Raw genomic sequence first — 15184 nt, forward strand, 5'->3', positions numbered from 1 at the left:
TGATATTATGGATGTGGGTCAGCCAAAAAAGCCCACACACACACATCAGATAAAGACGAATTAAAGGGAAACAACAACATGAGTCTCATTCTTCTTCTTCTTCTTCTTCTTCCCTTTTTCTCAATCAAAACAAAAGGATAATAAAAAAAAAAAAAAAAAAAGGCGTTTCTTTTTCTCTTTCTCTATCATCATCATCATCATCTCTTGTGAAATTCAAATTCGAGAGAGACCATTTGAAAAATCCAGCTCCCAAAATCGTTGATTTATCAGCGACTTCAAATAAAAACCCAAACTTTTTTTCCCCCAATTTCACGAAATCGCTTCCGTGAGTCAATCTCATCTGGGAACACTCTTCGTTTTTTTTGTTGACAGAGTCTAAAACGATATGATGGGAAGTAAAAGAGAAGAAGAGAGGAACGAGAAGATTATTCGTGGGCTTATGAAGCTTCCCCCTAATCGTCGTTGTATCAACTGCAATAGCCTTGTAATTTTTTTTTAACTCTCTCCTCTCCCTTCCTTTTCACCCATTTTTAGTTTTTGTGTGTTTCCCTCAAAGGCCTAATCTTGTGAGTGTCTTTTTTTGTATCTACTGAGTTTTTGAACTGATGGGTTTCGTTGTTTTTGTGTTTGACTTTCAGCTTCTTCTTCTGTGGTTATCATTTGAAAGATATGTTTTTTTTCTTTTTGGGGCTTTCGTTTGTTTCTTCTTCTTGTCCAGCAAATGTTTTGATTATGTCCCTTGACGGGTTCATTAAGTGAAGTTAATCTCAAGTGATCTCTACTTATTTCCGAATACGGAAATGGAACAAAGCTTATATTTTTTTTTTCATTCATTCGTGTGAATTTTGATTTAAATTTCATTCTAGCTATTGTTATAGTAAGGCTTTGATACTACTAATGCAGGGCCCTCAATATGTTTGTACAACTTTCTGGACTTTCGTATGCATGGCTTGTAGCGGGATTCAGTGAGTACCCTTCCTCTCTTTGCCAACTATTCCTCACCTGCCACTCTGTTTCTTTTCTTATCTGATCATTTTTCTATACATCTTATGCTTTTTTCCTGATTTACTTTATTGTCTTACATTTACGGTTCTGTTGCTGGAATTTTGTAAAGCGGCAATACTTAAAACCTTTTTGTTCAGGTCATTGAATATATTTCCGTAGTTGATAACTTGATATTAGTTAATGGAACACTCTTTGTCCAATTCATTGAATGTATTTCCAATGTTCATCCCACAATCAAGTTTTCTGCTATATTGTAGCGCTATTGAGTGAATACTCAGTTTTAATTTTTGCAGACAAGACTAACAAATGATCCCCCAGAAACAAGAATGATGCATTGTCTTACAAAATACACTTTATCAAATGTTTGATAGTTTTTCTGTGCTTTAATTTCGTTCTATGCACCTGATTTCGTCGACACATTGTGAGCTAAATTTCGACATCATTGTAGTTGGTGGCGGACCTGTGCGTTTTATTTTATTACTCCTCTAACATAACAACATAATCTTAATCTATTTTGTGGCTCCCTTTTTATTTGTGTGTCTTCTCTTGATTTGGTATTTTTTTTTTTATGCAACTCTTATATGAGACTGGTTTTCACGGAAAAGGAAATATAGGTTTATGTATTATGAGCAAGTGTAATCTTAGGCATCTTTCATATGCAGTTAATAGGTTTCTCTTGATGTATATTTAAGTTTACGGTGGTGTGGTGTACTGTGCATTTTTGTTTCTACGATTTCTTGTTCGTATCTAAAGCACACTGCCATGTTGTAGTGATGTCCCCACCTTTTCTTTTTCTCTCATAGTTTCAGTTTTTCACCATTGATTTTATTTGAATAAACTACAGCCGTGAATTTACTCATCGTGTGAAGTCTGTATCAATGTCAAAGTTTACTTCTCAAGAAGTTGAAGTACTTCAAAATGGTGGTAATCAGGTAGAATCGATGCTATAGTCTCAGTTCTTAAATGTTTCTGGAGATATATGTTTCCCTATGTAGCTTATGAAAGGTTTCCATTTTCAGCGTGCCCGAGAAATATATTTGAAAAATTGGGACCATCAACGACAGAGACTTCCGGAAAACAGGTTTAAATAATTTAGCTTTCAATGGCGTTCATGATTGAGCAGCAAAGATTATGGTTTCTTTATATCGAAAATATGATCTGTTTAAAATCCATGAATAGGTACTGATGTTGTTTCTTTGGCAGTAATGCAGATAGAGTTCGCGAATTTATCAAAAGTGTATATGTGCAAAAGAAATATGCAGGTGCAAATGTTACGGACAAGCCTCTGAAAGATAGTCAGGCAAGATAATCTACTTTCTTTTTCGTCATTTGAAAAATTATAAAACATAGCTTGCTTCATTTTTTAGGTGAAATCCTATATCCAAAACAGCAACGATTTGCTAAAATGTATTTAAGTATTTCATGAAACTTTTAGTCTAAGTGAGTCCTATTGCTTGTACATTTCTTTCTCATTTTAAGAGAAAAATTTATACTTGAAGTATCTTATCTGACAATATTAGGGATTTTAAGTTTATCAATTTTGCTCTGAGGCTGAAGGTTGTCATATAGTTCTTCTAATATCTGATGCTTATAATTTCTGTTTACTTGCTATAAATTCAACATGTGCCTGCATGCAGAGAACATTTATATATATTTCTTTTTCCTGTAATACAACTGACAGGACCATGGAAGTTCTGAAGATGTGACTCGACGGGCCAACTCGTATCATTCGTACTCCCAAAGCCCTCCTTACGATTATCAGTATGAAGAGCGCCGTTATGGGAAAGTACCCTTGGGATTTGCCGGCAAGTCTGCTTCAGTGAGAGGTCTTCATGCCAAAGCCTCTAGTTTTGTATACAGCCCTGGACGTTTTAGTGATCATATGTTTGAAGACCAATTCGCAAATGAGGGATCTGCTCCAAGGGCTTCAGATTTTTCTGTGTCAAGTGGAGGAGATCCGTTCAGGTCTGATACACAGTCCCCAAACTTCCAGAAGGAAATTGAATTTCGTAGTCCCCAGTTTCACCATTCAAATGCCCCTCCAAGTGAAAATTTATTTCCAGGCAGGCAACATCAGGTAATAACAACCTGCCTCCTCTAGAATGCTTGTTTGTTACATTTGAAAATCATCCGCTTGTGGAAAAAGTGAGTTTACTGATATTCCAACTTCTCAATCTTTCTTCAATTTCTTTCTCTAGAGAACTACAAGTGGCTTAGGGGAAGGCGTATCTGAAAGTACAGGAAGCCAGCAACCTTCAATAGCACCCCGATCTACTACTGTTCCTTTAGTAGCAGAGTCGACAAAGGCTCCTATTGATTTGTTTCAGTTGCCAGGAGCGCCAATGGCTCAATCTGTCAATACAGTTCAACCTTCAATAGCACCCCGATTTCCACCTACGAATGTTCATCAACCTCCACAGACGTACTCATCCACCCCGACAGATTTGTTTGCTGGAAATTTGGGCCAGCAATCTACTTCAAGACTGCCAGACTTGTCTGCACCTAAGAACGAAGGGTGGGCTTCTTTTGATAATCCCATTCCTGCTGAACAATCTACAAACGTTATTAGCTCCTCTGGAGCTCCCCAGTTGGAAGTAAAAGATGAAAGAATCCCACAGCCTAGCACAAGCATGCAATGGCCACCATATCCATCTGTTGTGGACCAACATGCTTTGTCGATATCAAGTCCATGGCAGGATGATCTCTCGGATGTTGCTAAAAATGTTGCCGTTACCCCGGTTCGTCTTAATTCTCTATTCTGCCTTTTCGATTACATCAATTCGGGTGCAGCATGAGAAAATAATTAGGAAAGTGGTTGATGTGCTATCGCATCCTAGATATTGAAAATGATACTTCTTTTGTTAATGAAAATTGTGATGATCCAATTCATCTTGGCTGGGCGAACCGGCTGGTCTCATGTTGTATGTATGTAGTTAGGCAAGCTGTAATCTGACAAACTAAATACTGTAATTAGCATTCCACAGTCACAAGATTAGCATACATCCTACGGAATGTGATGAACTAACTCTTACCCGGCGTGTTTTGAGCAGCCGTGGAATGCCTTTCCTGACTCTATTGAGGCCAATCCTTTGAACAGTGGTAGGAATACTCACCAACAGCATTTGGAACCACAAGTTGTAGAGGTTGTTCCCTACTTCCCTTTTCCCTTTATCATGTCAGTGTATTCTGGATTATCTCACTATTGATTCCTCAATGATTATGACAAGTCACAGGAATTACGCAATGGTGTCACCCAAACAGCCACATTCCCTGCTGGCTCTTCTGGTTTTGATTTTCCAGGGAACATTGTCATGGCACAAGTATACTCCCCTCTTATGGTTCCAGTTATCTTTGCTGTTTTCTCCTATACGCTTATCGAGTGTCGACTATCTTTCAAACATACCATGTCGCCTATCCGTTTTCTAGTCTTTGATCGATTTAAATCTTCATTCCCAGGAAGAAGCTTGGCAGCATGTAAACGAACAAAAGTCAGCTAATCCATTTGATCTCCCGTATGATTCCGAGTTTGACTCAAATGACATGGTATGTAGATCCTTGTTCACAGATATTTCTTGCAATCAAATTAGACCTCACACCATCATTTGTATGCAATGGTGTAATGTATCAAACCAGATAACCTCTGAATGTAGTTCATTCAAAGCTCATCTTAGCGTAGAGTTTGATAATATTTGCAAAGTGTCTATGGCATTATGGTTCATTTGGTAAAACACAACATATATTGTGGAAGATGCCCTACATTTACGTGTGTATATATGAATACATCAGTAAAAGCCTTGCAAATACTATGATTGACTTTGTCATGGTTGTATTTAATGCCAGTTCTTAGACGTGAGTTCGTTACAAGGGGCACTACCTGATATCCAGACACCACCAACCTTCCTTAATGGTGCACAACCATGGCTCGTTCTAGATTCTGTACCCTCGTACTTACCTACTCCAGCAGTCGCGCAAGGTGATAATAATTTCGCGCTATAAATTATACCATTTTCTGTTTATTACAGTCCTGCAAGAAATTTAGCTTCTCACTATGTTGCGTGAAATATCAAAACACAAGTGAGTATCCCATGTTCAGCCCCTTCAAACTTGTGCAGGTGGCGTAGCATGCATGGCAGGGGAAGTCTCATCTCAACTACAGTAAGTTTCACAGTGTCATAATGTAATCTTTACTTTATGATGCTATAGGAGTTATATGATTCTGCAATGCGTTGAATGAAGAATTTATGATAGTAATCTACCATAAATAATATATGAAAAACTCATAAATCTTTACGTTTTGTTTCTTTGTGGAGCTTATCTATCTTTTGTCTTATTGCCTAACATGGATGTGGATGTAGGAATTCTGCTGCACAAGGCACTGTTGCTTCTACTGGAGGCAATCCATTTGCTTAGTCACACCTAATTCTGCTTCATCGTCTTCTTCAGCTATGCGTAGATGCTTCATCTTTCTTATTCATCTTCCAATTAATGCCTTCTATAAATTTGTTTTTATTCCAAAAGAAGAAACCAGCCTTATTGTGCAATGTGTTTGTTTCTTTGTTCGGAACCAAATTCAGCTGTATGTTACCTTTGATTTTTGAGTGTATTTGCAAGTGGACATACAAACCAATTGTGAAAGCGTTGAGGGTTTAAGGGTTGCAGTACCTTTTGTAAAGTTTCATCTTTTTATCAAACGGAACAAAATCATTGAATAAAAAATGCAGTCGCTGACAAGCAATGTACAAACCAATTGTGAAAACTAGAAGAAGAAGAAGAAGAAGAAGAAGAAGGCCTAGTTGAAGTTCCAATCCTAAGCTCCAACAAGGCCTAGTTGAAGAAGAAGAAGAAGAAGAAGAAGAAGATCCGAAGATCGAGGAACAAGTAAACTTCATGAAAGAGAGAAGTTTGTTACAAAACTCAATTCACTACAAAGAACTTGATTCATCAGATTAGATACTTCTGATTTTACAAGTAAAAAAGATTGAATATTCAAACCAATTAGGAATTGCAAATCCTAAGCTACGAGTCCTAGTAATAGCTCACCTAAGCTCCAATCCCAAGCTCATCTTGTACCGCAAGGATTCCATTCCTAATTACACTGTTGGCACGTGATGCTAGTTCCAATGTAATCATGCCCATAACATTGTCGTCCCCAAAACAAGCCGACCACTGTAACATAGACCACAAAAACGGCGATGACCTTCCTCTGAGATGATTGGCGAATATTTCAGAGAGATGGTTGAGGCTGTAGATCGAGCAGGCATGTTCATAATCGATCAACCCTCGAATTTGTTCAGAGAATGGCCGAGGCAATCCGTTCAAAACGTTCACGAAGTTTTGTCGTAGTTTGTATACTCTGCCTTCACCGTCATCGTAATCCACCGTGGTAAGGGGTTCATCTTTCCCGATCTCTCTCACCCTAAAGACCTTTAACACAGTTCCAGAATGCATTTTGCTCATGATCTTAACGAAACACTTGGTGGTTCTTAACCCAGAAATAGAATCTTGTTCGGTAGGGGCAAAGCTTTCAATCCACAAGACCCTGTTTTTAGAAGCCTTCGTTGGTGGATACCTTGGGTGAAACGAAAAGAAGGTTCTAGAAATTTCCGGAGGATTACTACCGGCGAGGAAAACCGTTTCCGCCGATGAGCAAGCGGCTAACGTGATAAGCCCTGCGTCGGGAAATTGCCGAGACATCGCTGGTCCAAGTCTGTTTGTAGACAACCGTATCTTCACGGGTTCGGGTTCTTCAAGAATCTCATAAGGACTGGTGAATACAGAGATACTATGCGATCTTCGATCGTACATAGTAAAGATCTTCCTCGGGTTCCTTGAAACTTGGCTTGATGAATTGACAACTCGCGTGTCTACAAAGACCGATCTATCTGAAGTAAGTTCCATATGAACATTGATGGTGGAAGCAAGGATGGCACTATGGCTGGAAAGAGTATAACGAGTCGCCATGTTTTCTTTTTCTTTAGCGGTATAACAGAACGAAGAGAGAGGGAGTAAGTAGAGAAGAAGACTAGTTTAAATACTAAGAGAAATGGGCCCAAATAACGATTACAAGGCCCAAATCGGAGGGTCTGTTTATTTCGCAACCGGACTAAATGATTTTAAATCATTTTCCAACCGGATCGGTTTATGAGCTTAAGAGCTTCTCCAACGGTGAGGATGCTATTTTGAGGTTGTTAAATTTTTTAAGAATATATATTTTGTAATTTTTAAAAATAAGAACTTGTGAAAGATTAATTAAATTTTTGCGGTGAAGCTTTAATTGGGGTTCTTAATTTTGAAAAAGAATAGTTTTCAAAAATATTATTTATGAAATGAAAATATTTTTCAAAAATATTAACAAACAGAGGCTGCATATAGAAGTCACCATTAGACTGGAGAGAGAGAGAGAAAAGTACCACAAACATATATAAGCTCACTATCAAATTCGTAAATTTCGATTGTAAGTTATTATAAAGAAAATAAAACCTCAATCTCGTTCATCAGTTTCATAGCTTCGTCGTTCATCAGTTTCATAGCTTCGATAATGCAAACAACTTGACCCTTCTGCACCTTATCTCCAACCTGCAAAGTGCAAACACAAAATAAATTCCACATTAAATTCAATGTAAATGTCTTTTCACTCGATGATTGATTTCTCGTTAGAGAACACTATCAAACCTTTGATTCGACTTAATCCAAGTACCAGCCATAGGACTCATGAGTGGATGTTGAGACGAGGACGGGGCGGTTGTTGGTTTTGCTGTTGCAATTTGGTGTTGTAATTTTTTTGGTGTTGTAATTTTTAGATACTTAGTTGAATATAGAAATTAGATAAAGAAATTAAAGAAAAAAGAATCGTCCACCTACCCTCCAAATAACTAGAGAGAGCCGTATTTCAAGAAAAAAGAAAAAACCAAGAGGACATGATCATCTCTAGAGAGTTTCAGTTTCTATTCAACCAACTTGACTAGTTTTAGAGCCAAAATTGTCCTACCAAACTCGTCAAGTACTAGAGTAACACAAAACCTTTATATCAATACTTGTAGCTGAAACCTGGCAAGAACCATCGCGCACAAGAGCATAGCAGCGGCGAAGAAACAGACTGGTGCGGTCGTTTCATCGTCTCTCCCTTGAGATTAAAGATAAAAATATCATCCTCCTTGTCATCCTGACCAAGGCCACTAAAATAGATGGAATTGTCATTGATTCCAAGGCCACTAAAATAGATGGAATTGTCATTGATTCCCTCAAAGTCTTTGGCAGGCACGGTGACACCCAGATCCAAAAGAATTGCCTCGCCATCCAAATAAAGAAGCCTCTTCCACTTTTTCGTACATGAACACATCTTGTAGATGCGGAATGACCAGGTTTCGAAGAGTGTCACTACGCTCACGACCATCAGGACATGTCCACTTACTGTGACGACAATGCTAGTCTTCTCAAAATAACAAAGTCCTAGGCAAGACTCATGATGAAAATCGTCAAAGGAGAATGGAGCAACATAGACAGCATCAGTCTCGGGAGCTTTTAGGGGAATTAGGCCGTCTCCAGAGATATCAAAGATTTGGATAGCACCATAGCGATAGACGTAAAGCTTATGATGCTTGTATACCATGTCAGAACAGGGAGAGCTGTCGGGAAACTCTCTCCACGAGTGATCTCCTTTCTTGCAGATCACGGCACATTGTGTGTCAAAGGGCCACCTAGGTATCTTGAAAGAGAAGATAACTAGATAGTCTCTTGCTTCCTCGTCTATCCATAGTCCAGGGGAATTGATTTCCAAGCCTATAGAATCAGCTTCGTAATATTGATCAGATGATCCAGACAGCTGTGTAGCGTGGAACCTATCATCTACGATCCGCTCGAGTTTTGTCTTACCACGTTGTGACTCCACGGGCGGTAGATCGATCCTCTGGCCGGTTAAAAGGTTAACAATGTAGAGATTAAAGAGAGGGTTTCGCATGAGGAGCCAGCATCCATACGTGGCAACACACACACCACCCACACCCAGATCCTGGCTTATGCTGTACAGCTTGTCTTTTTCCTCGGGATTGAACAACTTACAGCGATTCATGTTCATGTCGTCTTCATTATTATTAGGGAATATAATTAACCATGGGTCTTGGGATTTTGGAAGGCAACTTCTCGAAGCAGAGAGCCAAGCCGAACATATGGATTTAGCTCGTTGTAAATCGCGGAGGCTGAGTCGTTGGAGAACAGAGTGGATCAGATCCGGAGGAAGCTCAGACCAATAAAGGCAGTTTCTTTTCTTCCTAGCCTTTTTTTCGCGCCGTTCATGATCATAGCTAAGAAGTTCAGCCAGGGACATAGATGAAAGCTTTGCCTCTTCTCTCCGCCGTCTCGAATTACTAGTCTTCTTAAGCTTAAGCATGGTGTTTTGTCTCTATGACAAAGTGATTATACCAAACAAAAAATAAAAGAGAATTAAATATAGACAAGAGAAGCACCCCGTATATATATACTGTTTTTTATTTATTTAAAACCAATTTTACCATGGTTTAGATATGATCGAATCAGACAAAAAATAACTTTTTTAAAAATAAAATCCCAGTGCGAGAGTCACTGAATATCAGAATTTCTTAGAAAAAAAAAATTTACCCAAAAAAAACTGGTAAATTAATAATAGGTTGCCAAAAAAAATAAAAAATTGACGACTTTAGGTAGAATTAACGATACTTTAGATTAAAGTGTAAGCAGTTTTATTAGTTTAGATAGAATTGACGACTTTAGATAGAATTAACGATACATATGCACCTTTTTCAAAGTAGAATTAACTTATAATCATATTTACAATTTTTTAAAAAACAAAAATTGACGACTTCTTTTTTAGTTACCAAAAATTCTTACAACTTATTATTTGATTCATTAATTAGTACAATAAATTTGGTTATAAATATAAATAAATTAGCCAGGACGACTGCAATTGTAAAGACGATGGTGAGGTAATTTAGTTGAAAAACGAATAACGTCAGTACATTGGCAAATATCATATTTAAACTTCTTGTTTTTGAAATCGCCTAAGCATACCTTGTTTCCATCGTTCCCGCATGTTCCTTCGTACATTTGATTTATGTGACACCTCTTGTTCGCAGCTTCCACGTCTTTTTTTGTTTTGTTTTATATCAACAGTCAACAAACAAATTGAGCAACACGAATTTGATCATTCTGTATTCCGCAAAATGATGAATCAAAAATAAAAATAAGAGATTATAATATGTTATCTTGAATATAGCTAAAAACAAGAAACATGAAGACATATGAAACCATGAGTAAGATAGCAAATTTCATCATTCAAAGGGTTGATATAATTAATTAGGTTTCCTAAGTTACGTGAAAATATTGTGGTCTGTCTTCAACTTCTAATTTTATTGTTATAAATATTATCACTAGCTCGTAATAAATATACAAACACATATGATAAAAATAGTTGTTTCGATAAAATTTGTGGAAAAGAATAAAAAAAGAAAGTCAACGAGATCAACGTGTTCCTCGTTCGTTAATTTTTCGAATATTCTTCTATATATATATATATATTTTTTTTTTGGTGTTATAATTTTTAGATACTTAGTTGAATATATAAATTAAATAAAGAAATTAAATGTAGCAAAAAAAAGTACGTGGTAGACTGGCAGTTGGAAATTACTCAAACTGAGAAATCAAAATCCTATATAAAGTTTCAGTTTTTTCCAGAATAATAATGTACTAGAAATCTACGACCGGTTTGGTATCCGGTTTAAGTTATGGTTTGAAGGGTTATTGAACGAATATGAAAAAGTAAAACTAATAATAAGTCGGTGTTAAAATAGTAAGTCCGGATGCGCACATCCCACATCGCGTCTTGTGAGAGGGTCCGTGGACTGTCCTATAAATTAATGCATCTATCTGCTTCTTTACAATCATAAGTCATAACAATTACTTGTGCGTAATTGACGTCAAGACTCTCTGTGTCTGTGTGTAGTGTATATGCACGAGAGACGAGGCTTGAAGGAATTAAGATACCACAGATCAATCCTAAAGTTTTCAGTCAAACACCTGAAATGTCTACAAACACATATACTAAAATGATCGGCTTCAGAGACTATCAATCCATTTTACATTAGCGGTTTTTCCAATAGAATATTGCTCAAAACCCTTAAAACATATTTGCTTCATTTGAAACAGCACAAGGTGCAATACATGGATAAAAACAGCAATCAGGATATCATCATCTAACTTGTTCCCCTAGATTTTTTCTGGTTAATCAGAACATCATCAAATTAGTTGTCATCCCAACAACAAACGGCTCCATCAATAACCGCGTCAAGAAGTAGAAAACAACACCCAACATGATGGATATGGGAAGAGCAGGCAGAGCTCGGTTGTACACAGCCAACAAAATAAGAGTGCACCCTAGTCCCGAGATGATCGCAAGGTAACAGGCGTATACCGTCATCAGATCATACATTGCTGCCCTACCAACAAGAACACTGTAGAAAATAAAGTCTCCAAGACCAAGTTTGATGCCTCTATTTGAAATGTCGACAACGTTATCCGACTCCTCCAACCCTCTTGGTTCTTCCCTATTATCTCCCCAGCCCATCAACTCAACAAGAGGAGACATTTCTTCATCCATAACATTATCACTGTCTTCGATATTTCCTCTGGCTCCAACTGTGGTTGAGTGCTCTGAGGATATGGCAACCACAGGCGACCTCTCAACAACGTCTCTGTCTTCGTTACCATGACCATCCACATTGTCTATATCCCTCACTTCAACAGCATTATAATCCAGATTATGAGAATTTCCTCTTCCAAGTTGGTTTGCATCATGGTTCCGTACTGCTTGCAGCTCAACTGATCCAGAATCTGAAACCCCACCACCAGCACCAGCACCAACCAAAGCCCTTAAACTCGAGCCACGGTTTCTCCCTTGGTTGCCCGAGGAGACAGTGGGCCTAGCTTCATAAACCATAGCAGGAAGCTCCTCATCTCGGCTTGAAGCCAGCTCCACCAAGAGCTTAAGTGGACCACCAGGTGCCAAAACAGCAACCAAATCATACAAAGCTAAAGCCACCAAGATAAACCATGTAGTCCATTCAGGTAATTTAGTAAACCAAGCTGCAACAACAATCCCCATAACAACCATATAACACTGTCTCAGGACAATTGGTATACCACCAGCAAACACTGACAAAGTCCCCAGGATGGTGAAATTGAAAAGCAATATGAAGCAAGTGATTGAATCCACAGGAATTGAGAAATGCTGGATTATCGATAAGAAGATCGCACCTCCCATCGTACCTGAGACAAGATTAACCAACATTGAATTCGAGTAAAACCCTAAGAAGAAGGAGGAAACGAAATTGGTACCTAAGACGAAGAAGGCGGAGAAGCGCATGTAATGCTTGAGGAAATTGGTGAAGTTGTAGTAGAAGAGGAGAACAAGGATGAAAGTGACGGCTGCAACGAGGACGACGAAGACGATGGCGTTGAGTAGACTACCTTCGAGCTTAACGGTAGCGGAGTCGGAGGGATTCTCGATGTAAATGAGATTGGCGGCGGTACGGATCTGAGGGTCGGAGGTAACAGAGAGAGAGTAGGTGAGAAGGACGACGAGGAACATGCAGATTGAGACCGGAGCCATCACGCCGATAATCTCAACTCCGAGAGAATCAAGGATACTAGAAGAATCCATCGTTATCAATAATATTTGAGAGATCTTTTGGCTTGGCTACGCCATCTTTGGGGGGGTTCTAGAGGAAGAAGACGAGACGAGAGAAGAGAAGAGGAGAGGGCTACTTCTGTGTGAGCAGCTCCTTTTATTTTATTTTTAATTAAAAAATGTTAATTTTGTCGTCTTATTGAAACCAACAAATTGGGAATTAAAAACTCTCCGATGAACCCCAAATTGGGATTAGAACCCTAGAAAGAGAAATGTCGGCGAACGAAATACCCGACGAGCTATGGAGAAAGATTCTAGAGATTGGGCTCAAGTCCTCCGCTTTCTCCTACAAAGATCTCTGCTGTATCTCCATCTCCTCTCGCCGTCTCCGCCGTTTGTCCTCCGATGATGGCCTCTGGGACCTTCTTCTCTTCCATGATTTCCCTACCCACATTATCTCTGCTTCCTCTTCTCAATCTCAAACTCCCACCAAGTTTATCTACAAGACTAGGTATTGTTATTTGATTCAAATTTGTGTGTTATTATGAGGTTCCTTGTGTTGTCACTGAGTGTGTGTGTGTGTGTGTTGGATAGGTTTGAGAGGGATAAGGAGAGGAAATTAGCTGCCCATAGGAGAGCTTTACTCAGGAAGGAGAGTTAGATTTCTGAATGGAGACGGAGAATTCGTGAATTGGAGTCTCGGTTATCAGAAGAGGGTGATAGATTACAGTCTGCTTCTCTGGAGTTTTCAAATTTGCACAAAGTGAGGTACACTAACTAGTCCCACCCCTGAAGAACAATATTGTAGTTTTCCAGAAAGTTTTGTTTAAGTTCTGACTCTAAAGGAGGAGATGTTTGCATATTGTTTTGTGATGAGTTTGAAAAGATGATTCTTTTGTTTTGATCAAAGTGAAATGAGATTGGTCCTACTGTTCTTGCCTCATTCATTCCTTAGTGATTTCATTTGTTCTTGTCTCTCGCAGGCAAGCATCAGTAGCTCTGAAGATTTGGCAGCCAGAGGTCGTACGTGGCAGACAAAAACAATTGGTTGAGCAAAACGCTGTTCCTGTTGAGGGTCGACTGCGTGCACTTGAGATGGAGATAAAGTTATGCAAGCAGCAAATCATGGGTGTGAATAGGGAACTTGTGAGTATCAAGTCAGGGAATTCCAATCATTGTTCCAAACTTCCTCTGCTTGACTTTCTAACTCTCTTAAATTGTTTTTCTCCGTAATTGCAGAGGGAGGTAAAACACCGATTTGACATAGCCATAAAAGAGCTAGAATCCATGAAGTATCGTCCTTTACGCGATTACAAGCCGATAGGTAGTGGAGACCAAGGAAGTAATTGCAAGACGAAGAAGTTGAAAACGAGCATTAACTATAGTGGAGACCAAGTGAGTAATGGCAAGAGGAAGAAGTTGAAAACAAGCATCAACTGTAAGTTTATGAACATTTCTCACTTTTCTTCATGCACTAGTGTTGCCTATTCTTACAGTCCAAATATTCTCCATGAGTATGTTCCTGAAATTCTTCTTGTTCTTCAAAGTGTGACACAATGTAATGTGGAAGAGTTTTATGCCGATATGGACTGTTTGAAAGTATGAGATGGAGCAATATAGTTGCAAACCTCAATGAGTAATTTAAAAGCAAAAACGATGGATGTTTTTAATGTTTGAACTTACAGATTTACTTGTTAATCTTCGTTTTCTTATCAGTGGTATCGATTATGAGTTCCTTTTTAATATACTTACGAATACTTGTTGCCTGGATTCCGCTAAAGCAGTTCCAGCAATACACAGAAACGAGGACAATCTCTTACACTCAGAATCAGAATGATGGTTGGCTGCCACAGAACGCTGAGAGTAGTAGTAGTTGTTGTTGTATTGTTTGCTGTTTTGTATCCAATTAGATTTGCAGGAATAAAGCTGAAATTTTGTCACAGAAGATAATGTGGTCTACTTTTGTAAGTTTTGGTTGATATGTAGGTGTTACAATATCATGAATGAAGATAAACTTGTTTAAGAAGCTAAAACCTGCTTGTCTGTGTCAGAAGCTTTGTTCTTTATCTACTGTTCTTGGACTTATTTTTGTTACTGTTCCTGTGACCTCTTTAGTACTTGAATGTGTTGATATGGAAGAACGCTAAAGAATGGTTGCATATAATCGTACTCATGCTTAGTTTGGATTCCGGTGCGGAATTTCCCGCTCAAAATCTGCCAAGAACCACCTACATGGATTTACAGATACATGTCATTTTCACTCTGGTAATTTAAGTTTCACTTTTTACATTATTATTTTTTTACCATATATTAGCCGCGTATAGAAAATTATAGCGAGTGGGTCCCGATAGCAACGTGTCACATTTTCTCCTTAATGGTTCACCTTAATTGGATAAATTAACAAAAAAGGTCAAAACAGTGGCATAATCGTAAATCCTGGAAACTTAGTCCCTTCCCCTCCTTTTAACTCGCCGGCTTAAGTTTCGTTTCCGTCACTCCCACCACTTTTTTTTTTTTTTTTTT

At 38.4% G+C, this 15184-nt stretch overlaps 4 protein-coding genes and 1 pseudogene across 4 annotated transcripts; 2 read left to right on the forward strand and 3 right to left on the reverse strand.

Moving 5' to 3' along the window:
* Positions 124-5681, forward strand: LOC104766974 (probable ADP-ribosylation factor GTPase-activating protein AGD14). Its single transcript, XM_010490961.2, has 13 exons — positions 124-484; positions 904-965; positions 1850-1937; positions 2025-2086; positions 2209-2305; positions 2687-3082; positions 3204-3743; positions 4056-4148; positions 4239-4325; positions 4462-4548; positions 4846-4978; positions 5118-5160; positions 5361-5681. Exons 1-13 carry the CDS (start codon positions 386-388, stop codon positions 5413-5415), a joined length of 1842 nt encoding a protein of 613 aa, XP_010489263.1. The 5' UTR covers positions 124-385; the 3' UTR covers positions 5416-5681.
* On the reverse strand, positions 8033-9391 carry LOC104778629 (probable F-box protein At4g22165). Its single transcript, XM_010503081.1, has one exon. The coding sequence runs from the start codon at positions 9389-9391 to the stop codon at positions 8033-8035; it is 1359 nt and encodes a 452-aa protein (XP_010501383.1).
* On the reverse strand, positions 9925-10311 carry LOC109130216 (putative defensin-like protein 228). The gene is made up of 2 exons (XM_019239550.1): positions 10245-10311; positions 9925-10124 (listed from the first exon to the last, which is right to left on the reverse strand). The coding sequence occupies exons 1-2, from the start codon at positions 10309-10311 to the stop codon at positions 9925-9927; spliced, it is 267 nt and encodes an 88-aa protein (XP_019095095.1).
* LOC104766991 (presenilin-like protein At1g08700) lies at positions 11059-12781 on the reverse strand. Its single transcript, XM_010490988.1, has 2 exons — positions 12370-12781; positions 11059-12300 (listed from the first exon to the last, which is right to left on the reverse strand). Exons 1-2 carry the CDS (start codon positions 12692-12694, stop codon positions 11261-11263), a joined length of 1365 nt encoding a protein of 454 aa, XP_010489290.1. The 5' UTR covers positions 12695-12781; the 3' UTR covers positions 11059-11260.
* Positions 12863-14694, forward strand: LOC104766983 (annotated as a pseudogene).

The sequence above is a fragment of the Camelina sativa genome, chromosome 3, assembly GCF_000633955.1.
Source record: "Camelina sativa cultivar DH55 chromosome 3, Cs, whole genome shotgun sequence".
In the NCBI taxonomy this organism is placed as follows: Eukaryota; Viridiplantae; Streptophyta; class Magnoliopsida; order Brassicales; family Brassicaceae; genus Camelina; species Camelina sativa.

Bases quoted from the DNA above. Each gene is read 5' to 3' on its own strand.
- LOC109130216 (XM_019239550.1), bottom strand. From the start codon at position 10,311: ATGATGAAATTTGCTATCTTACTCATGGTTTCATATGTCTTCATGTTT. The intron at 10,125-10,244 runs AAGATAACATAT...ACAAAACAAAAA, and splicing joins TCTTGTTTTTAGCTATATTC to AAGACGTGGAAGCTGCGAAC.
- LOC104766991 (XM_010490988.1), bottom strand. From the start codon at position 12,694: ATGGATTCTTCTAGTATCCTTGATTCTCTCGGAGTTGAGATTATCGGC. The intron at 12,301-12,369 runs GTACCAATTTCG...ATCTTGTCTCAG, and splicing joins CTCCGCCTTCTTCGTCTTAG to GTACGATGGGAGGTGCGATC.
- LOC104766974 (XM_010490961.2), top strand. From the start codon at position 386: ATGATGGGAAGTAAAAGAGAAGAAGAGAGGAACGAGAAGATTATTCGT. The intron at 4,326-4,461 runs GTATACTCCCCT...CTTCATTCCCAG, and splicing joins GGAACATTGTCATGGCACAA to GAAGAAGCTTGGCAGCATGT. The intron at 5,161-5,360 runs GTAAGTTTCACA...ATGTGGATGTAG, and splicing joins GAAGTCTCATCTCAACTACA to GAATTCTGCTGCACAAGGCA.
- LOC104778629 (XM_010503081.1), bottom strand. From the start codon at position 9,391: ATGCTTAAGCTTAAGAAGACTAGTAATTCGAGACGGCGGAGAGAAGAG.